The sequence below is a fragment of the Myotis daubentonii genome, chromosome 5, assembly GCF_963259705.1.
Source record: "Myotis daubentonii chromosome 5, mMyoDau2.1, whole genome shotgun sequence".
Classification (NCBI taxonomy): Eukaryota; Metazoa; Chordata; class Mammalia; order Chiroptera; family Vespertilionidae; genus Myotis; species Myotis daubentonii.
The window spans coordinates 27,177,344-27,204,926 of NC_081844.1; the positions used below are offsets into that span (position 1 = coordinate 27,177,344).

The 27,583-nt window shown below is 50.5% G+C and overlaps 1 protein-coding gene across 12 annotated transcripts in view; it reads right to left on the minus strand.

Annotated features, from left to right (window-relative positions):
* Positions 1-27,583, minus strand: part of DNM2 (dynamin 2) — an 84,939-nt gene that overhangs the window by 32,132 nt on the left and 25,224 nt on the right. For all 12 annotated transcript variants that reach the window (XM_059696816.1, XM_059696815.1, XM_059696811.1 and 9 more), the window contains exons 2-7: positions 23,631-23,704; positions 10,489-10,638; positions 8,476-8,679; positions 7,804-7,902; positions 2,537-2,697; positions 830-972 (exon numbers count right to left, since the gene is read on the minus strand). In XM_059696816.1, coding sequence (XP_059552799.1) covers positions 830-972; positions 2,537-2,697; positions 7,804-7,902; positions 8,476-8,679; positions 10,489-10,638; positions 23,631-23,704 — 831 coding nt within the window. The remainder of the gene's footprint in view (positions 1-829; positions 973-2,536; positions 2,698-7,803; positions 7,903-8,475; positions 8,680-10,488; positions 10,639-23,630; positions 23,705-27,583) is intronic.

Consider the following 27,583-nt stretch of genomic DNA (forward strand, 5'->3'; position numbering starts at 1 on the left):
AGCATGGCTCCCACTGCGCTCAGAGCAAGAGCCAAAGTCCTCCCCCATGTTCAGCAAGGCCCTGCACACTCTGCCCTCACCTCTTCCCACCCTCCCTCCCTCACTCCGCTCCAGCCACATGGACCTCCAACATGCTGGACACAGTCCTGCCTCAAGACTTTTGCACTGGCTGGGCCCCATCCAGGGCTCTATGTGGCTCGCTCCCTCACCTCTTCAGGTCTTTGCCTGACTCCCAAGGACTCAGACAGGCCTTCTTGACCACTCTAGTTTCTTTTTTAAAAATATGTTTTTACTGATTTCAGAGAGGAGGGGAGAGAGAGAGAGAGAGGAACATCAATGATGAGAGAGAATCATTGATTGGCTGCCGCCTGCACACTCCCCACTGGGGATCGAGCCCACAACCCGGGAATGTGACCTGAGAAATGAACTGTGACCTCCTGGTTCATAAGTCAATGCTCAACCACTGAGCCATGCCAGCTAGGCCTGACCACGGTATTTTCAATGGCACGCTATGCCCACACTGGTGCTCTCTAGCCTTTTACCCACTTTAACATTTTTTTGACATTTCACACACTATATATTTTATTTACTTATTTTGTCTCATCCTTCCCCATCTCCCCTTTCTGATCACATGGGGCAGGAATGAGTGTCTGCCCCATTCACTGAGGTGACCTCAGTGCTCAGGACAGGGCCTGGCACACAGGTGGCCCTTGGGAGATGTTTGTTGAATGAACAGAAGGATGAATGAGTACTGGTGCCCAGCCTAGACCTGGAACCCTGTGGCTGGGTGGAGGCCCCAGTGAGCTAGGTTGGGAGAGGACAAACGTACTGCAACAGGGCTTTGGTTTTACGTGTGGGGTCGTCGGGCCGGAAGTTCTTGTATTCCTCCACCTCCTTCTCCAGGGACAGCAACTGGCTCTGCAGCTTGCTGCGCAAGGTCGGCAGTGACTCCCGGATGTGGTTGGTCAGTTGCTGCAAGAGAGAAGCCAGAGATGACAGATCAGTGCAAGCATGAGAAAGGGCCATGTATGATGGCGCCTGGGCCCACCACACCCTCCATCCTCCAGAGAAGCAACAAAATATCAGCTAGAGTCACACTTGTGCACCGAGCAAAGAGAAGCTGAGAAAAGCCCACGGGCCTTTGTAGGACAGATGGATTGTCTACCATGGAGTATACACTATTATGTGCAAGGGCATGTGTGCTGATCCAGAACAGCCTCCCACACGTGCTGCTCAGTGAAAAGCCCAAGAGGCCATCACAGGACCATGGACTGAATGCCGGATGGATGGGTGACACTGGGCAGATATACAGACACGGGGGATGTATCCTATAAAAAAAGGTACGAAACATATGCATTAAGTGCTCCCTTCTGTGAAAGTAAGAACATGTTTTCATTTGCAGGAACAGAGAAAAGGAAGACTTAACAAGACACAAATGTGAAAGAAATGGGCAGAACGGAGCAGGGGGGCAGGAAGGAGACCTTTCACCGAAGCCCCCTTTCCCTCTACTGTTCTGCTTTTGCATCATGTGGACTTGTTCATTATTCATAAATCTTAAAAGGAGACAGCAGTGCAGAAAAGCTTAGGGGATGAGTCACAAGATGTGTTGTTAGAGAAAAAGCCAGATGAAGTAGTGGGAAAGTATCTTACTGTTCAAGTGGGGGGGGGGGGGGAAAGAATGGAGAAACAGGAGGGAGGGAAAAAGGGGGGTGAAACAGACATATTGGCCCTCTAGGCCCTGCATGTCTCTAGGAGGAAAGCCAGGAAATGATGACCCTGGCCACCTCCTCATGGGATGGAGGAAAGGGGACCTTCACTATATTTGGTCTATAGGGCTTTTTTTTGCTCATTATTGTAAGGGAGGGAGGAGAATAGAGATAAAAGACAGAGAGAAAGGAAGTGCAGGAAGGGAGGAAGAGACGAAGGGAGGTTGGTTGGGAGGAAGTGCCATAAAATCAGCTAACACCCCCAAACTGAAAAGTGGTGTTTTGTTCCATCTGTCCTGCAATGGAAAAGAAGTTACAGGATGTCCACCAAGCTGGATACAAGGCGTAAAGGAGGATCACACTCCGCGGTATGAACCTGGGCCACGCCGAAGTCCTCTGTGACCAGCGGCCCTCTGCGGGAGCTACAGATTTATGCTAAAGGTGGACTACGTGCTCTGCAGACCCCTCCAGTCTCAGAAAGCATCCTAAAGCATTAGAGTGGTTCCATGTCACTCGTGGGGAAATAGAGGGGCAAGGGGACCACCGCCCCAGGAAGCATCTGATGTGCAGCCAAGCCCTCAGGGAGCCCAGCTGGGCTGCTGGCTCTCAGGAGGCCCTGGCAGCTTGCGGGTAGTTTTACTTCCCTTCCTGATCCTCCAGCCCCTGCCCAGGCAGACTCATTTCCTTTCTTGGAGGGCCTCTGCCTTTGGACACTTCCTTCCCTCTTTGCTCCCCTGAGCTGTTGTCTCTGCCTCCCAGTCTCTTCCTGGCCCTCATCACTACCTAACACTTGATTGCGCAAGTGCAACTGCACAAAACCACTGACACACCTGATTCAGAGTCTTCTGCAGGTGTGGGGTGCCCATGCGATCAGCCATGTGCCGGTAGGCGGGGTGAGAGAGAAAGAACTTCCTCTCGGCTGCCAGTGCCGCACGAATGTCTTTCTTGCCCTCGATGTCCTTCTGGCTTCGGTTCACCACACCAATGTAGCCTGCGGGGAGAGAGGGTCAGGGCAGGGCCACTGCCAGGCGGACCGAAGGGCCCAGGTGCCCATTGCAGCCCAGGCACAGAGCTAAGCAAGGTGCAGGTGAATACGTGGATTCTGTACGAGTCACTGACAGACTGGGTTACAAGCTGTACACATCACTTAGAAACACGGAGAACGCAAATACAGAGTGAAGTCTCGAAAAGCAACACAAGCGTTTGGAAGAAGGAGAGTATATGCAGCTTGGTGTGAAGGGGGGGATGGAAACAAGCTTTAATGAAGGTGAAATCCAGAAGCTGAGCTTTGAAGACAGTAAGAAAAAAATCTCAAAAAGGAGGGCAATTCGGAGACAGCTGATCTTGCCAGAAATTAAAACCTATTCTAAAGCTACTATATTGGAAAAGGTTGGGTATATTGGGGCATATACGTCCAGAGAGATGAGTGCAATAGAAAGTCCAAAACCATACCCAGCAACAGGTGGGAACTAACAGCTAACTCTTCTAATTCAGTGGGAAGAAAGCGGAGTTATTCAATGGTCTCTGTTGGTCAAGTTGGGTACCTACCAAAATTAATTCTTGAGAGATCACTAATTTACACATAAAATAGGAAACTACAGAAATACTTAAAAAAAAACATGAGCAAGTTTTCAAAATGAATGTATTTATATTAAAATTTGCTGAATGAAACCTAAGAAACAGTTAACTTTGAATACATGAGAAATGGGACTTGGGGGAGGGGGTTGAGAAACAGTCTCTTTAATTAAGAGCCTTCAGTACCATTTTGGAATTTTTTTTTCAAATGTGAGAAACCATTTTTTAGAATAAAAATGCTAGTGTGAAGAAAAGATTTGCAATATTTAGAAATAAAGAATAGAACAAGAAAAACATAAAGAAGAGGACAAAATAGAGAACGGGAAAGGGGATGGTGTTCAAAAAGTCAGAACAGCCCAGCTCGTGTAGCTCAGTGGTTGAGCACCAACATATGAACCAGGAGGTCTCAGTTCGATTCCTAGTCAGGCACATGCCCATGTTTCAGGCTCGATCTCCAGTGTGGGGTGTGCAAGAGGCAGCTGATCAATGATTCTCTCTCACCATTGATGTTGCTATCTCTTTCTTCCTCTCCCTTCCTCTCTGAAATCAATAAAAATATATTTTTTTAAAAAAATAGAACATCCAGGAGCCCCTGAGCATGGACACAAGGCACCAAGCAATACAAGTAAACAAATGGGCGCTGTGAGAGATAGAGAACTTAGGCGGCCTGGCTGGTGTAGCTGGTTGAGCATCATCAGTCAGGGCACAGGCCTGGGTGTGGGCTTGATCCCCAGGAGGGGGTGTGCAGGAGGCAGCCAATTGATGTTTCTCTCATCAATCTCTCTCTCTCCCCGTCCCTTTTGCCCCTCTATCTAAAATCAATAAAAACATATTTATTTAAAAATAAAAAATAGCCCTAGCTGATTTGGCTCAGTGGATGGAGCATTGGCCTGCGGACTCAAGGGTCCCAGGTTCGATTCCAGTCAAGGGCATGTACCTTGGTTGCGGGCACATCCCCAGTAGGAGGTGTGCAGGAGGCAGCTGATCGATGTTTCTCTCTCATCGATGTTTCTAACTCTCTATTCCTCTCCCTTCCTCTCTGTAAAAAATCAATAAAATATATTTTAAAAATAAATAAATTAATTAATTAAAAAAAAATAAAAGAACTTAGCTTAGAGGCCAACAAATGGTAGGTGCTCAATGAACGGAGGCAGTTGTTCATTGCTATTAATATAATTAAAGTTGGAAAAGTGGAATGCAGATAAGTGGCCCAAGAACTGAAGTGACATATATATTTATCCCCATTCTCTTGACAGCAGGGGTCTTTTAATGCTTCTCTTGGGGAGAAGGGGAGTGGCACCTGCTGAGTCTTAGGCAGACTTGCTTTCTGTCCTCTCCATATCTGTCATTATGTCCATTTTACAGATGAGGGAACCAAGGCAGGCCAAAGTGAGCTCACTTGCAAAGGTCTCAGAAAGGAGCACAAGAACCCAGATCTGAGCCCAGGTCCATGGGAAGCCCACAGTCTCTATCATCCCTGTCATCAAGAGCAGAAGGAGCCCTAACCGGTTTGGCTCACTGGATAGAGCGTTGGCCTGCGGACTCAGGGGTCCCAGGTTCGATTCCAGTCAAGGGCATGTACCTTGGTTGCAGGCATATACCCAGTGGGGAGTGTGCAGGAGGCAGCTGATCGATGTTTCTCTCTCATCGATGTTTCTAACTCTCTATCCCTCTCTCTTCCTCTCTGTAAAGAATCAATAAAATATATTTTAAAAACAAAAAAAAAAAGAGCAGAAGGATATAGTAGGGGGCAGAGAGAGGAGCCTGGCTTAGGTTTGGGTTCCTGTAAGTGTGCTGTGGTTCTGAGTCTTTCATAGGCCAAGAAAAAGGATCCAATTGGAGGGATTCTGAAAGCCACGGAGCAAGAGGAGAAACCTGAGAGCCTGAGGTCTTAAGTCGGAAGCAAGTGTTTGAGTGGAGACAGGAAGAGTCCCTTTCTTGGAAACAGACAGGAAGGCAAGGAGGGGAGACAGATAAACAGTGAGTGGGGAGGGAGGAAGGTGAGGAGTGCACGTCATCCAGCCACCAGGCAGCATTGCTGAGCACAGCGAGTGTCCCTCGGAGTCTAAGATGGTGGTCAGACTTGTGCAAAGGAGTGCGGGGTTGCGTTGCGGGTGGAGAGCACGGGGACGATGGGGGCTGCTTCCCTCTGCGGCACTGACCCTTCCTTCCTAAACCTCTGACACGGATTTGCTCTTCAGCCTCCGATCCTCACAGCGAAACAGGGTTTTAGGTTGTGCTCCTGACCATGCTCTGTCCTGACCTGGGGCCACCTCTCCTCAGTGCCTCAGCAGTGCTGGGGGGAGGCGGAAATCAAGGTGGGAATGCCCCCGCCCCCCACCACGGCTATCCCAGATATCAAGGAGGGAAACCCCGGGAGCAAAACACAAGATCGAAATGGTGCGGGCAAGGTGCAGAGCCAGAGGGAAGGAATGGAAAAGGCAGCAAAATAATCAGGGAAGAAATGGCTTAAAGAATAAAAGCCCTCAGTGGATAGTCAGCACTGGGCCACAGGGAAAAACCAGAAGCAACCTAAGTGTTCAACAAATGGGGAGTGAGTAACAAACGCCCACACACGCCCATATAAGGAACTCCGCAGGACGTTTTGAAGCAATCTTGAAGAATATTTGCCTGCTGTGGGGAAATGTTCTGCTATTTTGCTACCTGAAATGGGAAACCAGGTTATAAAGCAGCATGGCACTGGAGAGCTGAGAGTCAAAACCAGCTCCACTGCCCTGGCCGGTTGCTCAATGGTTAGTGTCAGCCTGTGTACTGAAGGGTCTTGGGTTCAATTCCCAGTCAAGAGCACATGCCTGGGTTGCGGCTTCACTCCCCACCCCCAGTGGGTGGCAACCAGTCCAAGACACACATCGATCTTTCTCTTTCTCTCTCCCCTCCCTCCCTCTGACCCTCTCTGAAAAGGAATGGAAAAAATATCCTCAGATGAGGATTAATAACAACAAACAAAAAACTACTCCATCACTTGCTAGCTGTGTGAGCTGGGGCAAAAGATTTAGACTATGCCTTAGTTTCTTCATCCATAATGTGGGGACAAGAATAGAGCTACCATGTTGGTTGTTATCAGAATTAAGTGGGCTCCTACACATCAAGAGCTTAGAACAATGCCTGGTACATATCAGACACTTAATAAATGTTTGCTACTCATTTTTTTGGAAATAGAAATACTTAGGACCGGCCGGTATTGCTCAGTGGTTGAGCATCAAACCATGAACCAAGAGGTCTCAGGTTCAATTCCCAGTAGGGCCCATGCCTGGGTTGCAGGCTCGATCCCCAGTGGGGGGTGGTGCAGGAGGCAGTCAATTGATGATGTTTCTCTTTCATCGATATTTCTCTCTCTATCCCTTTCCCTTCCACTCTCTCAAAAATAAATAAATAAATGAATAAATAAATAAATAAAGTTAGGTTACTCCTATCAGAAGATCTGAACCTAAAACTGAGCCTAATCAGGCTTCCGTCTAGATTTAATTACCAGTTTACAGGGAACTACCATTGGCCAAATCCCAAGTGTGGGATGTGATCTGGCGTCTTCCACAAATGAGTGTTACAGAAAAAAACTAAGGGGCTGGGGCAGGGGTGCAGGGGGGAGCTGTTCAAGCAGAATGTTGGGTATTAATGTGTAAAATGATATGATGCCTGGGATTTGCTTTATAAACCCCCAGGAAGAAAATGACAACAGGAGGCAAGAACATGCGGAAGATTCAAGATTAGCTGTATGTTGATAACCACCGAGGCTGGGTCCATTCTACTTTCAAGAAAGTTTGAAAATTCTCATAACAGGAAGCATATAAATTAATAGAAGTTACAAATTCTTGTGACCATTTTGGAAGTATAGCCACAAAGTGCTGACTAGTGGCTATCTGGGGGATTCAGGCTGTGGATGATTTTAGTTTCTTCTTTCTACATACAGTTGACTCTTGAACAATGCAGGGGTTAGGGGAGCCTACGTCCAATGCAGCTGAAAATCCACATATAACTATAGCCAGCTCTCCACATATTCGGGTTCCCAACGGGAGTGGACCCTTGAACAACACAGGTTGGAATAGTGCGGGTCGGTGTAAAATCCATATACAGTATCCTGGATCTGCACAGTTCAAAGCTGTGTTGTTCAAGGGTATTTGTTTTCTCATGTTCCCCAAATGAACGGGTGTTAAATGCATAATTGAAAATTGAAGGTATACAAACAGAAGAAAAAGATACATAAGTTCACTTAGAAAAAAAGAAGTTAGAAGGGTTTGCAGTGGTACAGAAAAGCAGTGACTTCTAGGCAGTGGGGAAAAGGGTGATGGGAAAATGTACCTGGGAGCATCTGCTGAGGTTTCAGTAATGAGAACAACAAAAACAAACTTTGTTTTAAAAAAGCAGAGCTGCACCGGCTCTCCAGCTCCACCCCACCTATTTTTCCTGCCCTCCCCTGGCCCTGTGGCCCTCCAGGTCCTCCTCCCTGGCCGTATGGCCTCCCGCTGCCCCACCCCAGGGCCCCCAGCCTCCCACACAGCCACACCTCTTCTCAACGGGAGCAGCTTGTTCTCTAGGACATCCCTGGCATCGGTGCCCTCGTCCATCAGGTCAAGCTTGGTGATGACGCCAATGGTCCGCAGGCCTAAAAGAGCCCAGAGGTGAAGGGCGCTGTTAGGAAGAAGCCCCAGGCCACCACAGGTCCAACAGCCTCCCCCCTGCCCCCCCCGCCCCCACGCCTCCCCCAAATGCAGTACTACCTGGGACAAGCCACAGTGTCACCTACCCAGGCTCTAGTTTCCCTCATGTGAAATTAACACAGCCACAGCACCAATCCCAGGTAGTCGGCCGTAAGAATAAACCTGGTGCGTGGCAAATGTTCAATCAATAAACACTGGCCACCCGGCCAGCGTGGCTCAGTGGTTGAGTATCGACCTATGAACCAGGAGATCACAGTTCGATTCTCAGTTGGGGCATATGCCTGGGTTGCAGGCTTGAACCCCCAGTGAGGGGGCCTGTAAGAGGCAACCTATCAATGATCCTCTGTCATCATTGATATTTCTCTCTCTCTCTTCCTCTCCCTTCCTCTCTGAAATCAATTAAAAAACAAACAAACACTGGCCACCATCAAAGAGAACACTAGTGACTTGGCTGGAATCAAGGATGCCGGCAAGTTGCAATGCTCAGGGGAACCTGGAAGAGGGAACCTGGTGGTTACCTTGTGGGTCGACCTCCTTGGCCATCTTGAGGGCATCTGAGTTGGCCAGGTCCATGTTGGCAGGGGTCACGGCTAGGATGAGGCTGCTCTCCCGGCTGATGAACTGCAGGATCATGTCCTTGATTTGGTACTCGATGTCTGGGGGTTGGTCCCCAACAGGTACCTTGGTGATGCCTGGGAGGTCTATGAGGGTCAAGTTCAACACTGGAAGGGAAACCAGAAGGAAAGGTCATCAGAGCTGAGGGAGGGGAGGCACACACAGCCACTTCAGCCACTCAGCTCATTTCCCCAAATACCAGGTGCCAGGCCTCAGGGTTCCTCTTGCTGCTCCAACTGGGTCACACCTTTTGATCCAGTAACGCCCCTTCTGGGATCTTATCCTACAGACACCCTGTATCTACTCTATTTTGGTGATATAGTTTTAATGAGAACATCTGTATTTGCATACAGATGCAAATTAGTAACTTACTTTAAATGGCTAAATAAATTTCAACCCAAAGATTCAGCCAATACTAAGGAAACATTAAAAACAAAAAGATGATACTCTAATAAGAAACATACTCCGAGATGCAAAAACACAAAAAAAGAGGCATAAATGGTTTTTAAATAATGCTACAATTTGAGTAAATATACACATGCATATATTCATAAGTGCTTATATATGCATTATCATTTGAAGAACATGAAATATATTTGCAATATTGGGGGCCAGGGTGGGTATTTACTGTATTTTCTTTTGTAATTTTTTTTTTAAATATATTTTATTGATTTTTTACAGAGAGGAAGGGAGAGAGATAGTTAGAAACATCGATTAGAGAGAAACGTCGACCAGCTGCCTCCTGCACACCTCCCACTGGGGATGTGCCCGCAAACCAAGGTATATACCCTTAACCGGAATTGAACCCGGGACCCTTCAGTCCGCAGGCCGACGCTCTATCCACTGAGCCAAACCGGTTTCGGCTGTAATTTTTTAATATGAGCCGCCTATAGGCATAATTTATTCAAAAATAAATTTTAAAACTCATCACAAGGATCCCATACTGAGGAGTTAAGAGTCTGCTGGACTATTCCCGAAATGCCATCTAAGTTAGCAATCTGTGCTCTGGCCCGAGGCCGTGGATGACCATAGGCTGCTCTCTCGATGACACAGGGTTAAAGGCAGGACTTTTGCAGAGAAATCTTTCTGGATCCTCTGGAGAAACTGAAAGACCTGGCTGATTTCACTTGTCACTATGTGGCCAGCATCACCTGGAAGCCAAGTGGTATCTGCTCCTTTAAAAGGAGCAGACAAAAATGGCAATTCCAAAACAGTCACGGGGATGTAACGCATAGCACGGGGAGTACAGGCGATAATTCTGTCTTAACTATGTATGGTGTCAGGTGGACACTAAACTTTCGGGGGGTATCACCTACGTTATATAAATGTCTAACCTCCATGCTGTACACCTGGAACTAATAAACTACTGAATGTCAACTTTAATTAAAATTTTCTTTCAGCCCTAACCGGTTTGGTTCAGTGGATAGAGCGTCGGCTTGCGGACTGAAGGGTCCCAGGTTCGATTCCGGCCAAGGGCATGTACCTTGGTTGCGGGCACATCCCCAGTAGGAGGTGTGCAGGAGGCAGCTGATCGATGTTTCTCTCCTATCGATGTTTCTAACTCTCTATCCCTCTCCCTTCCTCTCTGTAAAATATATTTTTAAAAAAAGAAAAGAAAATTTTCTTTCAATTAAAAATAAATCCATAAAGAAGTAAAAGGAGCGTCTAGCTCCAATTTGCCCCAGTTCCCACCACTCCCGACAGTCTTCCTGGCAGCTGTTGTCCTTAGAGCTGAGATCAGTTTCTCAGTATGACCTTTCTATCAAAAGTGGGAAGCGACAGATCAAGAGGGCTGGGTGGATGTGAGAAAAATGGGAGGGGACATATTCTTTGTGACAGTCAGGCCGACCCAACCTGTGACCGGCGCAGTCAGCTCTCCTCTGCCCCCGTGATAGGTACGTGCTCATGCTGCCTACCGTGCGGCGAGTAGACCCGCAAGTTGATGGGCACTGGGGAGATGCCTTTGTTGGTCCCCGTGACCCTGTCGGTCTCCGCTTCAATCTCCTGTCGGACTTCATCAAAGTCTGTAAACTTTTTGGACTTGCAGTGCAAAAATTCAGCATATTCTGCAAAGGGAAAAGATGTTTAAAATGAGAAAGAGAAGCAGTCTTGTAGCGGGTGGGGAGCAGGCGGCCTGTGGGACAGGTGCTTTGCAAGCAGAGAAAGTGAAGAAACAGTCACAGTCATTCTAGGAATCCACAGAGCAATAGAGTCATCCTCGTGACAAGTATTTGATGGGGGGTGGGGCGCTCCTGCAGACCAAGCCCCCTTCCAGACCTCAGGGATTCCACAAAGATCTCATCCCCAGGGAACGGACATTCTCATGAAGCATTTTGCAAAACTACATACACATAGTGACATATTATGAGTAAAAAAAAAATAAAAAATCAACAGATGATGTGACCACATTTATTCTTTTTGGATGAACAGAATAAAAGAGGAAATATGACATATCACTCAGATCATGGATTATATACATTTTAAAAGATATATATTTTTAGTGATTTCAGAGAGGAAGGGAAAAGGAGAAAGATAGAAACATCGATGAGAGAGAATCATTGATCAGCTGCCCCCTACTAGGGATCGAGCCCACAACCCAGGTATGTGCCCTGACCAGGAATCGAACAGTGACCTCCTGTTCATAGGCCGATACCCAACCACTGAGCAACCAGAAGCTGATGAAGCGTCTGCTGTGGTGTCATACACGAGACTGAGTCCCGGGTCAGGATGCAGAACCTCCCTCACCGTGGGTCATGGTGAAAGATGCGAATCTGTGTCCCAGTGTGTTTCCATGCCACCAACACTTGCCAGCTGGCACACGTCCCTGGGATCCGTTTGTCTTTCCCCCAGGCACCCACACGGTATGGGGAATAGAGCGTTACTGTTTGCCTCACCGAAGCCTGTCTCAATGTCCCTCCGCCCCTCCTGGCTATTCAAGGGGTTCCCCACCTAGACATGAACCCTTCAGACGAAATGCTTTCTGGGCAGGGCCTCAAGTGGATGTAAGAGGCCACTGCATGCCTTCTGAGCCCAGGATGTCTGAAAGCCATATTGACACTGAGATGGAGGGGAAAATAAGTAACTAGCAAGGCAGTGCTGGTCCTGTCATCAAGCTGGAGAAATCCAAATCCAGACATGGAATAAAGAATAAAAAATATTCATTGTAGGACATAGGTATTTACTGAGTTTGCAGGTATTTACCAAATAATCCCTCAACTTTTCCTTATGTTTGAATTTTCATAGTAAATGTTGGGAACAAGGCTAAGAGATCACGGCTCCTGCCAAACAGAGATGCTAAAAAGAGGGAAATAAGTCACACAGCAAACAGCCTAAAGAGCTGGACCACTACAGAGATGCAAAAATGTGTCCCACAGTGCTTTCACAAAGTGAAAAACTAGAAAGCACTTCCATGTCCACCAGGAAGAGACGTGGCTACATAACCGCAGCACAGACATATCATTAGCTGCCTCAAAAGAAAGGATGTAGGCCTGGCCAGTGGGCTCAGTGGTTAGACTGTCAGCACAGGTACCAAGGGATCTCGGGTTCGATTCCCAGTCAAGGGCACACACGTACCAGGATTGCAGGTTAAATCCCCAGCCCCAGTTGGGGCCCATTTGGGAGGCAACCAATCAATGTCTCTTTCACATAATGTTTCTCTCTCTTTCTCTTTTTCCCCCCCACTTCCTCCCTCCCTTCCATCCACTCTCTCTCTCTCTCTAAAATGTAAAAAAAATAAATAAATGGGAAAAATATCCTCAGGTGAGGATTAACCAAAAGAAGAGAGAGAGAGAGAGAGAGAGAGAGAGAGAGAGAGAGAGAGAGAGAGAGAGAGATATCTAGAATTTCTACCCACAGGTCACAAGAGAAAAAAAAATGAGTTCAAGGAACTCATTTCGCCTTCCCATCACAGCAGCCTAACAAACTATGCCCAACGTTCAGCCCTTGTTTTGTGTTGGCCACAGTATGCTCCTCACAAGTGAACACCTCAGCAGGTAGTCACCTCTGTAATGCCTGTACTACAGATAAGAAAACTGAGGCCCAGAAAGGTGAAGTGACTTGGCCCAAGTTCAGCAGTGGAGCGGAGATTTGGAGTTCAGATAATCTGTCTGCAGGCAGTGGCTCTCAAGTCACATGGCCATTGTGAAGCCACCTTCGGGCAATCCCTCTCTGAAGCTCTGTAGGATCAGGGGAACACCATGAGCTCAGATCAATGAGGACCTTGTCCAGCATGGGCACTGGCCACTCAGAGCAGGGGCCATGAGGACACCAGCTGGAGGATCCAGGATCACCCACCCCACCCCCTTCAGTTGACCCAGTTCCCAAGGACAGTCACGCTCCAGCTCTCCACAGGGACAAGAGGAAACACTCAGCTGCTCTTCCTGCAGCAGCCACCCAAAAATGGAACAGTTCTCCAACCCCCACAGCAAACCTCAGTTCTTTTCCGGCTCAAGGCCCTGGGCTCAGCACCTGCTAGAGACAATCTCCCTTCAAGGACGAGTACAGGGGCATGTGGGATGAGAAAGGCCCCCAGCAGACCTTTCCCAGCCAAGCCTGGTACCTAGAAGGCCTGGCCCCACCTCCTCCTCTCCCAGGGTCTACCTGCCTGTCACTTCTCCTAGGGAGCTTTTCCTGACTCGATGTCCCTGAGCACTCCATCCTGCATCTTGGTGTCTTCCCCCATCAGAGCCAGGTCACTGTGGATCATGTTTATGGGACCAGGACCTGTCAGCTGTGGCCCCCAGGGCCCTGCATGTGCTGGCAGTCTCCAGTCTGTGTGGGTCAAGGATATGCAGGAGACGGTGCTGGAAAGCCCCCGCTTCCTCCCCAGCCTGTCAGTGGGCAGCAGGAAGGCTCCCTCACCAGCTGCCTTCACCCGCACGCACCCTGGGTCTAATCTGCAGCCTAGGCATGTGCCTGACTGGGAGTCAAACCTGCAACCTCTTGGGTAAGGGACGACGCTCCAACTAACTGAGCCAGCCAGCTGGGCCTCACCACCTGCCTTCTTTACTGGGCTCCTTGCCACTTTGGAACCGTGTGCTAGATTCCAGGGTCATACCAACATTAAAAAGCTTCTACCAAGCCTGCTTTCTTCCCGTGGCACTGACTCTTTTAAAGCCAAACCTCGGCCTTCCTCTCCTGGGACCCCTCCATGTCTCCCACCTCACCCGAGTAAAAGCCAGTCTTTACCACAATCTACAAGGCCCTACAAATTTTCCTTCCCCCCCATTTCTGACCTCAACTCACTCCTTCTCCAGTCATGCCAGCTTCCCTGCTCACAACTGCAGGCCTGCTCCTACCTCAGGGCTCTTCTCTCGTCTGCAGGCATGCTCAGGGCTCCCTCCCTCTCCTCATTCAGGCGTTACTTTCTCTGCAGGCCTGCCCGGGCCCCCACCTGAAATGACAGGCCTCCCCAGTCTCTTTCCCTCTTCAGTGCCTTATCCTTCTCATCCTCCAAGCACTCCAATACCATTTACCTTCTCATCCTGTGTATTTTTTCTGGTTCCCAGCTGGGAGGTCCACTCCACAGGGCAGGGACCTGATTCTTGTTGTGCACTGTGTCCTCGGGGCTCCTTCTGGGCACACAGTAGGTGCTCAATGATTTTATGCATGACCGAATCACTCTGCTAGAATGGCTCCCGCTTCAGCTTCTTGGGGTGGCCCAATACCCGCAAAGCCACCAAGCTGCGTATTTGGGAGTCTAGACAGGGAAGGGTCTGGCAGGGTCATCTGTTGTCTTCCCCTCCCTCCCTCCTTTCCAAAGCACTACTTAACGATAGGGGGCGACACAGGCCCAGCCCCAAGCCAGGCTCCTGGTCTGACGGGGAAGAGGGACACTGCATAAGCATGTCACAGCAGGTCTGACAGAGGCCCAACATACCAGGAACTGGGAGGGATGGCCTGCCTGACTCCAACCCCAGTCCCTATGATGAAGGCAGGTAAGGGTAGGGGTAGGCAGAGAGCCTGTGCCTGCACCATCTCACTGAAGTGACATTTCCCCATGTCCTGAGCATGCTCTGTACCTAGAGGAGACTACAAGGGAGGGAGGGGCCTGCCTACTGTCCAGGCTCACTCTCTGTACCTTGGTTTCCCCATGAGGAAAATCTAAACAGGAGAAATAGACAAGAAGGGTTATTAGCCAAGGCCTCCACAACCCTGTATGTGTTCAAATGTGGAGATGACTTAACTATCCATGGTCTCAATAAGTCAGAGGCCTTAGGGTTGAGCTCATCACCCGTGATTCCTGGAGAGCTCCCTCTCAACTCGTTCCCAGCAGCCAGGGCTGAGCTACTGCCCGGTCTGCCTGCCACAGTCCCCACCGCAGAGCGTCGCCGGTCCCCAGCCCAGCTGGTGCGTTTTAAAACCTCTTCTTCACGCGCAGATAACAAAGCCAGTCCCTCCGGTTCCCAGCCCCTGCCACAGTATTTCAACAGCCACACAAACACCCCCACACTCTTAGCCAAGTGCGCTTCCCTGGGAGGAGGGTCAGCATGTGTAATCAGGTCTTGGGGCTCCACGGGACCCAGTCCAGAGCCGGGAGCACAGCAGGAATAAAGGAATAAAGTGGGCCCTTGTCCAGCAGTCACACTGCCAACCCAGAGGAGCCAGCCACCATCGTCCACCGCAGGGCTTCCCGCCTCGTCCTAATTGTGGGGTCAATGAATACACTTGCAGTACTTTTCTAGAAAGAGGTTCTGCTCACCCCCCCTCGTCCTCCCCAACTTGTTCCCTGCCTCCTCCAGGTCTCAGCTCTAACCACCCTACACGGGGAGACCCAACCTGACCACACGATGCCAGCAGCACCCGTCTGTCCCTCTGTCCTCTCCTCCACGGCACTCCTCACACTGCCATACCATATGCTCGCATGTCCCCTACTAGAGCTGGAATTTCCAGAGAGGGACTGTGGAGGACTTGGTTTTGGTCATACTCTCCCTAGTGCCTGGTACAGAATAGCTGCTTAATAAAACCTCACTGAGAAGCCTATTACAAAGCATTAGGTACTGTAGCCTGGGCGGACATCAGCCCATGAAAGCAAGGTCCTAAGTTCACTTTCCTGCCCTCGCCGGCTTGGCTCAGTGGATATAGCATCAGCCTGCAGACTGAAGAGTCCCAGGTTCGATTCCGGCCAAAGGCACATGCCTGGGTTGTGGGCTAGATCCCCAGTGAAGGGGGCGGGGGCGCAGAAGGCACCTGATCAGTGATTCTCTCTCATCATTGATGGTTCTATCTCTCTCTCATTCTCCCTTCCTCTATGAAATCAATAAAGAAAATTTTTTTTTAAAAGGTCACCTTTGATCCTGGGATCGGCCTCCGCACGCCATCTGCTCCGCTCAGACACCATGAACCCCAACTCCCAGCGCTTCGTCTTCCCTAACGCCCGCAACCGAGTGTCCTCATCCTATGAGGTGCTCAAGGGGGAACATGAGGTGCCTGTGCTGGGGGTCCCCAGAACTCAAAGGCAGCGAGTACGACGGTGATCAACATCCAGACTGACACAGCGGTGCCCGACCACATCGTCTCGTCCCTGTTCAACACCCTCTTCTTCAACCCCGGCTGCCTGGGCTTCGTGGCATTCGCCACTCCGTGAAGTCTAGGGACCGGAAGGTGGTGGGAGCCGTGATTGGGGCCCAGAGCTATGCATCCACCGCCAGGTGCCTGAACAGCTGGGCTTTGGTCTTGGGCCTCCTTGTCATACTTGTGGTCATCACTGCGGTCACTGTGATTTTCACCGCTGCAGTGAATCGCGGCTACGTGGGTCCCTATCACCTGCCCCGAGACTGGAGTTCAATAAAGCACATGTATGTGACAAAAAAAAAAAAAAATCACCTTCCCTACCCCAAAGGCAGAGTAGGTCACTGCTGGCATTTCTTCTTGTTTGTTTCTTTTTTGTTAATCCTCACCCCAGGATATTTTTTCTATTGTCTTTTTTAGATAGAATGGAAGGATGGGAAGAAGTGGGGTTGGGGGTGGGGGGAGAGAGAAACAACATGGATGTGAGAGACACATGGATTGGTTGCCTCCTGCACAGGCCCCAATCAGGGCCTGGGGATCAAACCCACAACCCAGGTATGTGCCCTTGACCCGGAATTGAACCCAAGATCCTTGACTGCATGGGACGATGCTCTAACCATTGAACATACTAGCCAGGGCTCCTTCTCTTTTTTGTTTTTCTTTTCTCTCTCTCCCTCTTCTTCTTCTTCTTTGTTTGTTTGCTTGTTTGTATTTCTTAAGAATTGTGAAATATCTTGCTAGAACAACCTGCTTCTCAGGCCTGGAGAAGGTGAGTCAGGTATCACATGATTTGGGGAGATGACAGGAGGAAGATAGGGATGTAGGACTACCTAGCCTCACCCATCTATCAAGACCTCAGTTTCCGAACAGTGAAAAGCAACAACATAAAACCCAGTGCTGGGATGAGAGAAAGCAATGAAATCCACAGTGCTGGGCCCATGGGAACACACAAATAGCTCAGTTGCCGGATTAGGGGCACTTGCAAAGTTGTTGGGAATCTCAGTGCTCTATGCGGAGGGGCTCTGCCATAATTTTCGTGCCTAGATCCCATCTCTTGTCCATTCTGAACCCAGCAAAGAGCAGAACCACGAGGCTGACTTTCTGGCAGCAGGAGATGGGGTCTGCCTTCTCCATACCAGGCACCAACAGGCATGCTGGTCCTGTTGACATGGCACAGGAGGAATGACATGGGGCTCAAACATACTTGGGAGACCCTGAGTACCACAGGATCTAACAGACCCAATTTCCAGGGACCCGGATCTGATCTCCAGGGACTTTTCAGAGCCTTTAGCCGACCGAGAAGGGACAAAGCACATGGTATCTCCCAAATTCGTTTGGTCCTCCAGCTCCCTCTGACTTGAGACCAGCTGAGAACATCTCCCAGTCTGGGACACATTGCCACGGGGAAGCTGCGATACTGTGATTCATAGTAAGAACTATATTTAGTCTTCTCTCCATTCCTGGCACAGAGCTCCTAAAATCCTTAGAAACTCCTAAGTGATAAGAGCCATAAAGGAGTCTCTATTCATAACAAGCCCCTTTCAACCACACCTGAGTTTATGAAGGGAACCAACCTCGTGATTAGAGAATTGGAACTTTCAGTCCCACCCTGTGACCTCTAGGAGGGTACAGGCTAGAGGTTGAATCAACCACCAATAAGGAATGATTTCATCATTCACGTCTACATGATGAAGCTTCCACAAAAACCCAAAAGAACAGATTTGGAGAGCTTCTGGGTTAGTGAACACATGGGGGTGCTGATGGAGTGTCTGGGAGCTCCAAGCCACTTCCCCATACCTTGCCCTGTGCATCTCTTCCATCTGGCTATTCCCGAGTTATCTATTCTTCTAATAAACTGAAAATCTAGTGAGTAAGATGTTTCTCTGAATTCTGTGAGCCACTCTAGAAACTTAAGGAGGGGGTCACTGGAACCTCTGATCTATAGCCAATCAGTCAAAAGCACAGATGACAATCTGGACTTGTAATTAGTGTCTATGGGGGTGGGCGGGGTACAGTCTTGTGGGCCTGAGCCTTTAACCTGTGGGATCTGAAGGTAGGTAGTACCAGAATGAGTTAAACTGCAGGATACCTGGGAAGTGTCCACTAAAATTGGGAGAACTGCTTGGTGACACGGGAGAAGAGCACACACTGGAGAAGGTGACAGCCCAAGCTGGCATCCCAGTCAGCCCGTAGGCAAACCCTCACCAGCTCCCAGCTTGGATTCCTCTTGGAGACACAAGGTGCACACCCAACTGCTGCAGAGCCTCTAGGCTTTATAGAAAGAGCCCTGGCAGAGCCTGGCTCATGGGAGAAGGCACAGCACAGTCGTTGATAATACCGCCCACAGAAGAGAAGGGGCACAGCAGCAGCCCTTAGGGCAGTGGTTCTCAGCCTGTGGGTCGCGACCCCTTTGGCGGTCGAACGACCCTTTCACAGGGGTCGCCTAAGACCATCCTGCATATCAGACACTTACATGACGATTCATAACAGTAGCAACATTACAGTTATGAAGTAGCAACGAAAATAATTTTATGGTTGGGTCCCAACATGAGGAACTGTACTTAAAGGGCCAGAAGGTTGAGAACCACTGCCTTAGAGCATTGGCCTAGGCACCTGGCCAATGCCGATGGAGCACCTACTGGGTGCCAGGCCCTGGGCTGGGCACGGGGGCGCGGGAAAGAAGCAATGGACAACGCAGATCAGCATCCCCGCTCCTGTGCCACTGGTGCTGGAGCAAGGCCAGAAAGAGACCACTAAGAAAATCAAAGAACAGGATGATGTCACATAACATGGGATGCAGAGGAAATACAGCAGCACTGGCTGGAGGGCTCCCCTAGGGGAGCAGGAGGGGGAGGATGGTGCACGGTGTTTCAGGCAGGGAGCACAGTGAGGATGAAGGCCTGAGACAGAAACAAATGAGCTGCGCTTGAGGATGAGGAGAGAGATGTGGCTGCAGCTGGCAACCAAGAGGAGGTAAGGTCCCAGAGGCCAACAGGGCCCCGTCAGGACCTCAAAGCCATGGGAGGGAGGCTAGGAACCAAGTCCTGACATCCCCTCTCTGGTTCCTGTGTGCCCGGCCAAGGTCAAGGACAGGAAGGGAGGCTCAGGAGGCCCTAGTCATCCACATTCCAGACAAGAACAGTCCTCAGCACTTAGTGTTTACAAGGCCCAGGGGTGGTGCCTGAGGAGGAGCAGGGTTCACTCAGGAGCCTCCAAACCCTGGCAAGCTGCAGTCTGAGGTAATTTTCAACCTAAGCTGATTAAAAATAATGGCTCACTGAGACCAGTCTGGACGAGGAGAACTGGGCACCACTGGGTGTCGCAGGAGTCAGAGGGGAGGAATGAGGCCCAGTCTCAGGGCCACACCACAGCCACACGGGGTGCACTGTCACCCCATCAGTACAGGGTGGCAGCTCTAAAGTCATGTCCCAGAGATCCAGCCGGACAAAAGGTCAATCTCTAGGAACAACACAGCCCCAAGGCCGTAACCCCAGGAGCCCTAGCCATCACTTCATCCCCCACTGCACTGAGCTTCCTCCCTCCTATTAGTGGGGAATCCCACCTCCCACCTGCCTACCCCAACCCCAGGACCTCTGCTGTTTGGTGTCTTGGTGGCCTCCCCACCTTGAGGTCACTCTAGATTGCCCTTCACACCCGAGGCCCCATCACTTCTCGCCAGGCTACCCCCTCCCTGGCCTCCCCGCCCACACTCCTGCTCCTGCCCGTCCCTCCTCCACAAAGCCAGTGGGCTGAGCTGCTCTCCCCACCCCGCATGCCCTTCAGGCTCCCACTGCCTGAATCCTTCACCACCCCTGACAGGCCACCTGCTTCCGGCCTCCCCAGACTCATCTCACAGCTGCACACACACTGTTGGCCCTGCCTAGAGTGTTCTCCCTGGGCCTCTGGGCCAAAGTAGAGCTGGTGCCCAGTATACTCTCCGCAATGCTCTGTTGCTTTCCCCTCTCGGCCTGGCTGGGCTCAGGGAGCACCAGGACTCTCAGAGGACTCACAGTGCCCCGCTGGTGTCGGAACCAGGCCCAGCACAAAGTGGCCACACATCTACTTGGGTCATTAAGAGACCTAGAATGCCATGGTCAGGTGGGGGAGGGGAGTGTGGGAACTGGGACACGGCAAAGGCCACTCCCACGTGGGACACCAGGACTCTTCTCCCACATCCCAACCCAACAGGATCCAAGTACATCTCCATCTCCATGGCTGCCACCCCATCCCTACCTGTCCCAGGGCACCTGCTCCCGCCTCCTCTTGGTCCCCTGCCCCTGAGCAGGCCCCTGTGGTCTCTTCTCCACAAGCAGCTACAGGATCTGGTCAAGTCACACCTTGGTCTACGGCCACCCTTCCCAAGAGTGAATTTAAGATGGGGCTTTCAAGATAACCCTCCATCGTGCCCTCAGGACAGTGGTTTCAGCTCAGAGGCCTCAGTTCAGTCTTCTGTGAAGTGGGGACGACAGGAACGAAGATTTCAATGTCAATCTGCATTAGGCACGAGGCAGATAATCTGGGTCAAGTTCCTGCCCTTGGTGCTCCCACCAGGGCACTGCTCGTCATGTGCTTCTCCTTCCCGCAGAAGGAATTTCAGTTCCTCCAACAGGCCACTCTGGGCACGGGGATCTCATGATCCTCACATACTCTCTGCTGGGAAGGAGAGCTCCCCTTCCCCAACATACCTATCCTACTTGTCAGCCTCAACTCACACATTAACTCTTTGGAAAAGTTCACGATAACCGAGTGATGTCCCCACCCTCCCCCCACCACACTTGTTCCCATCTGATAAAGGCCAGGCCTGTGTCTCACTCTTTGTCCCTCCACCCAAGTCTTCCTCATCTGTCCCCCACCACTAAAGGGAGTACCAGGAGGGCAGGTGGTAGGTCCTGATCCTGCTCACCTGGGTGCCCCAGCCCTGGACCAGCCTGTGGTACATGGTACATGGCCAGGGGACCACCGCTGGGTGACAGCCACTGTGGAGGTGACGAGAGAGCCGCCCACCTGTTCTCCCAGCAAGCTCTCCCCAAACAGGCTGGCAGCAAGCACAAAACTGCAGCTGTTGGGTCAGCACTCCTCAGCGTTGTTCTAAGATGTACTTAGACTGAATAACATGGTCTTCGCCACAACAGAGGTGCTATTCTTATCTCCTCTGTTCAGGCAGGAAACATGGCTGTGAGCAGCAGTCCCTGCCCAGGGACAGACAGCCAGTAAGCTGCAGAGCCAGGATCTGAACCTGGGCAGTCTTACTAGTAGCTCCCAGCCCGCTTCTACAGGTCATAGGATTTCCCAGTATGGCCAGGGGCCAAAAGCATCAGCAATGCCCTGGAAACTCATTAAAATGCAGACTATCACCCTTCTACCTCAACAACCTGCAAAATGGGAAGCAGAAACCCAGAAGGCCAAGCCCTCTGTGACTAATCCATGTGAACTCTGAAACACGCTGCTCTGCAGCTGCCCGTCCAGGCACAGCTGATTGGCCAGCTGAACCCAGAGGAGGCAGCCCATTGGCTTACCCTCAGAAAGAGGAGCTGGGCCAATCTGATGCAGCCTCTCATCAGTCACGCCCTCCCATGGCAAATGGGTAGGGTGGGACTAGGGCACAGCTGAGAGCCTGGTCAGAGGTCTAACCTCAAATTTCAGATCTGGAGTCCACGAGGACGGCAAGTAATTTGGCTAGGCCTGTTTCCCATCTGTAAAATGGATGTTTTTGTTGCCTTTCCAGTGCTGAACTGGCCAGGGCTGACACTCCAGGTCATGGGGAAGCAGCATAGAGACTCTGCACTGAGATCCCTAGGGGCTCTAGAGCAGTGGTCGGCAAACTCATTAGTCAACAGAGCCAAATATCAACAGTACAACGATTGAAATTTCTTTTGAGAGCCGAATTTTTTAAACTTAAACTATATAAGTAGGTACATTGTTATTAACTTAACTAGGAGCCCGGTGCACAAAATTCGTGCACTGGGTGTGTGTGGGGGGGGAGTGTCCCTCAGCCCAGCCTGCCCCCTCTCACATACTGGGAGCCCTCAGGCGTTGACCCCCATCACCCTCCAATCGCAGGATCGGCCCCTTGCCCAGGCCTGATGCCTCTGGCCTAGGCATCCGGCCCGAGCAGCGGGAACCTGCAGTGGCAGCAGGGGGCGCCGCGATCGCGCGGGCTCTACCCCTGCCCCTGCAGGATGCCTCTGGCTGAGGCGTTCGGCCCGGGCAGCGGGGACCCGTAGCTGCAGCGGCCCCGCGATTGTGGGCTTCACTTTAGGCCCAGGCAAGGGGCCCCTAGCTCCTGGGACTGCCAGCTTCGACCGTGCCCAGCTCCCATCGCTGGCTCCACCCCTACTTCCTGCTATCACTGGCCAGGGCGGAAAAGGCACCTGATTCTCCGATCATGGCTGGGGGGCAGGGCAAAGGCGGCCCCAGGGCCGCCTTTGCCCTGCCCCCCAGCTCTTAGCTCCCCCCTGGGTTTCCGATCACTGTCAGTGGCAGGGGGCTTCTTCCTGCTTTCCCTTTCGCCTCCCTGCATTGTGCCTACATATGCAAATTAACTGCCATCTTGTTGGCAGTTAACTGCCAATCTTAGTTGGCAGTTAATTTGCATATAGCCCTGATTAGCCAATGAAAAGGGTATCGTCGTACGCCAATTACCATTTTTCTCTTTTATTAGTGTAGATTAGGGAATTCCTAAGGCTTAGGAAGAGCCACACGTGGCTCGCGAGCCGCAGTTTGCCATGGCTCTAGAGAGAAAAGAGAACCCACCCCAGGTATTCCCCTCACCCAGTCCACCTTCTGCACTGAGATGCTTTTGAGAGAGGCCTGAGTGGGTTTCAAGCTGCGAGATATGCCCACGTCAAGTCAGACTTGCACAAGAACAGAAATAAACTTGAGGCTACCGTGAGAAGTATAGAAAAAAAAAATCTCCATGTGGAAGATTCTTTATTAAATTCAAGCAACTGAAATTCACAAGAAAGAGGGGGAAAAAAGGAATTCCTTCTGTGAGTCTCTCCCAAAAGTCAATGTTGTGATTAAAGAAGAAATGGCAGGGATGCTGCTGTAACGCAAACGGGAAACAACCATGGAGTGTAGCAGGGGACTGATCAGAGCAGCTGTAAATCAGCCAGGGGGGATATTTGGGGACAACTGGCAACCTGTATGGACTGGACATTAAATAACATGCAGGACTGATTACTTTTCTTGGTGGGGTCTGTGACTGCAAAATGGCCCAATTGCAAGGGATGGGGCACTGAAGCGTTTGGGGTTAAGTGTCACAACGTCTGCTACTGATTTTGAAAGCGTTCAGCAAAAACATGTTATCTACAATACAGCCAGCACATATGTACCCGGCAGCCTGGTCATGACTGGGGATGCTGGGGTGGGTGTACGTGTTCACTGAACTGTGCTTCAACTTCCCTGCACACGTGGAGAACATGAATTCAAACCCAAACAACAGTCCAGCCATCAGAGCCCCCATCATAAGACCCCTGGCTCCTGCAGGACACAGTGACCACCCCCCCCCATTCACTTCCTGCTACAGCTTTGACTCATCCCACCATACCTGTTTTTGAGAAGATGAGCTGCAGAATGAGAGGCCGCCGGGTGACAATTCCCGAACCTCGGGGAAGGAAGTCCCTGTGGGAGGAGGAAGGAACAGAAATTACTCATGCAGCCAGTTTGCAGGACAGGAAGTGTGACCACACGTGGTGGCGCAATCCCCTCTTGCATTTTGGGTGACCTCAGCAAAGACACCAATTCCAAGGGGGAACGGGGGGATGCTCCGGCTTTGGAGGATCCGGAGGCAGGAGAGAGGCAGATGACAGAAGGCTGGTAACAAATGAACCACTTCCCTCTGGCTGGCTGCTCCAGCCCCAGCATGCCAAACGGCCCTTTCCTTAACAAGTATTTGAACCATCTCTCCCAGACCCAAAGAGATCAGTACAGTTTCTACATATATGTTTTAAGTTAATATAATGCCACATGTATGCTATAAAGACTAAAAGGAAAGTAGCTGGTGACAAAATATGATGTTTCATATCCCAAAATGACAAATAGAGGCAGGAAGTGGATCAGTGATGGCCCAGGGGTGGAAAATGGAGAGGAGGGAGCTTTCGGGGGTGATGAAAATGTTCTAAAACTGGACCGTGGTGACGTTTGCTAATATTTACGGTAAATTTACAAAAAATCACTGCGTTTGCAATGGATGACTTTCCTAGTATGTAAATGATTCCTCAGTGCAGTTTAATAAAAAATACATATGCCATGTATTTAACTACAGAAATACTCAGGCACTACCTGCACCGACTCACACTATTACACGTGGAAGCATGCAGAGTGGGAAGACTGGAAGCCACCCTGGGCCATTAAGGAAGGAAAGCAGAGGAGCAGAAGGCCAAGCAGGCACTGAAGTAGAAGTGGCATTTTGAGACTTTTAAAGCCTGCAAAGGACTCTTGTTTCATGTAAAACAGAGAAAGGTTCTATCTAGACTCAGGGAATTTCAAACAATGTTTGTACCAAGATAAACATTTGGATTATCTGAAATCTGTGCAGGACATAGGACAATTGGGGCTGGACAGGTGTGCAGCTGTGCCTCATATGGCAAGACAGCAGCGGCCCCGAGTTCCCAGCCTAGTGCATTGGTGCCACCTTGCTCCCCAATACTGTGACAACCATAGTGTCTCAGGGGCACCCTATTTGTGTTGGGGACCCCTGTTGGGACCCTAGAGAGTGCCAGAGGGGGCAGTTTTTTTTCACTGCTGACCCATATTCCATTGCATGAATGGACCACAGTTTGTTTACCCATTCACTAGGTGATGGGATGCTTGGGGTCTTTCCAAGTTCAGGTCCATAATGAAGCTGCTGTGAACATCCTCACTCGTGCCTTTTGTTGACATATGCCCTTGTTTCACCCCCTGAAGCACAGAGTAGACTCGAAGTGAACAGGCAAAACCAGTCTCTGCTGACAGAAATTGGAGCAGTTGTTTCCCTCTGAGGTAACTGACTGGTAGGCGTATGAGAGAACTTTCTGGGATGATGACAGCACCCTCTGTTGTGATCTGTCTAGTGATTACCTGGGTGGACATGCATTTATTTTAAAAATCAAAGTATACACTTAAGATTGGGCGAGCTCCTGTATCTAAGTTAAATCTCAATAAAAGGTCAAACGTATAAATAAGTCCAAGAGGACATGCTCATGACTCAGGAAAGTACAGAGGCCCTGGCCAGGGAGCTCAGTTGGTTAGAGTGTTGTCTGATACACCAAGGTTGAGGGTTCAATCCCCAGTCAGGTCACAAACAAGAAGCAAAAAATGAATGCATAAATAAGTGGAACAACAAATCTCTCTCTCTCTCTCTCTCTCTCTCTCTCTCCCCCCCTCCCCCTCCCTCCCTTCCTCCCTCTCCCTTCCTTTCTCTCTCTAAAAATCAATCAATATAAAAATATAATAAACCTCGGGAAAGTACAAACAGCCCATTAAAATTTCCCCACAAAATCATTACAATCATGTTAGTTTCCCAGTAAGAATAGCTCAGATCTAAAGAACTTTAAAGCCTATGGGGGTGGGCCATAATTTATTTAATTAATAAATTCATTTAATTTATTAATTAAATAAATTAGGGCCCATTCACACTACTGTGGAGACACACACACACACACACACACACACACACAAGCTTTTTATCTCCTGACTTCCAGCTGGATATACTGAAGAAAACAAAAGATGCAGAAATAAATGTGTGTGTTCTGCAACTAAAGGAAAAAACAACAACAACAAAATCGAGCCCATGGAGGCTGGGGCCTGCTGGGAAGGAAAAATCATTGCATGTTCTGGAACATCCTTGAATTGTGCATTATCAACCATATGGATTACTGATTCTAAAAAATTACTTTCTAAAAAATGTAGTTAACTGTTGTCGAGTGCCCACCGTATACCAGACAAGGAGCTGAGAACTTTCCATGGATTTACCTACTTAACCATGACGAGAACCACAAAGATGAGTCTGCAACTAGGCCCAGAGGACAGGCAGCTCTGCAAGGTCACCCAGTGACCAGGAGTGGCGTGAGCATGACCGTAACCCATGGGGTCTGAGCCTCTGACCACCAGGTCATCAGGCCTCTGGGCCCAAACATCTGACACAGAAGCCGCCGGCGTCTCCCCAGCCAGGGCCAGGCCTTCTGCCACTGGTGCTGGTACGTGTGTCCTCTGTGGCTGCTCTGGGCATGTCGTGTGTGTGTGTGGGGGGGGGGGGGGGGTCAGCGCCGTGAGCACAATGGTGACACCACAGACATGGACTGGACAATGAGAGCCTGAGAACACGAGGGCTAGCATGATGCCCAAGAGAAGCCAGACAGCTCTGGGCACACACAGGGGAAGGCAGCTTTCTGTGGCTGGGACTTCATGGTGAGCAGGAAGTATGAGTGGAGGACACAGCCTGCGTGAAGGAGGCAGAGCCTATTGGGGACGAGGATGGGTAGGCAGGGGGGTCCTCACAAGCCAGGAGCCCTGGGACTCATCTAATTGCATTTCTAGAAGCTCCTGGACTGCTGAGTAAAGAGAGCAGCAATACCCACTCTCGGCCTGGACAGCCCCCCAAAAGGAGCCCCCAGAAATTTCCAAGGGGCTCGGGGAAGAGGGGCCAGTCCAGTTGTGCCCTAAGGCCCCACAGCATTCCTGGCACACAGCAGCAGGGGCACTCTTGGGGCCTTCATGGCGGTGTGGTGGAAGAAAGCCTCCCCGAGCAGCTCTGCCCGGAACACTGACTGTCCATTTATCTGGAGGTGACTTTCAAGCTTCAGTCATCTGCTTCCTCCTCCTTGACCCCACCCATGCTCCACGGGTGACCACATCCCTCACTGTGGCTCGAAGGTTCACCTCCCTCCTCTCTCTTCCCCACTGCGACCAGGGCTACCGTGCACCCAGGCTGTATGACCTTGGGCTGGCTCCCCTGCTTCTGGGTCTGGTTTCCTGTCAGTAAGGGGGTGGAGGGGTGTGTAACTCCACCCACCTCAGAGGACAGCTGGGTACCAGCAAGCAGGTATAGGCACAGGGCTGTACCCTCTGCCCACAGGCCCTGCTCATTCACCTATGGGCAGATACAGTAAAATGTACCCCTTCCTCCCAAACGTGCATCCTCCACACACCAATACAGCCTCCAGTGGAGGTCCAGTCCACGGACTCTGGAGCCAGACAGCCTGGGTTCAATGGTCACAAGCCCTGGACAGTTCTCCACCCTCTCTGAACACTGGCTCAGCTACCTGGGGGATGGGAGGATGCCACCCAATCACCAAAGAGGGCCCGGCTGGCTGTATACCCTGGCATGAGTCATTTCACCCCTGTGGAGCCTCAGTTTACCAACTCTAAAATGGGCCACCTCTCCCTGGAAGGTGATGAGGGCTCAGGAAATGTCCCCTGAACAGAGCACAAGGCCCCAACAGGAGCCCTTTGACTTCCAGCCAACAAGAGCACGGGAACTCCTGCATGGGGGAACAATGGAGGCCACACCCAAGCTGGCAG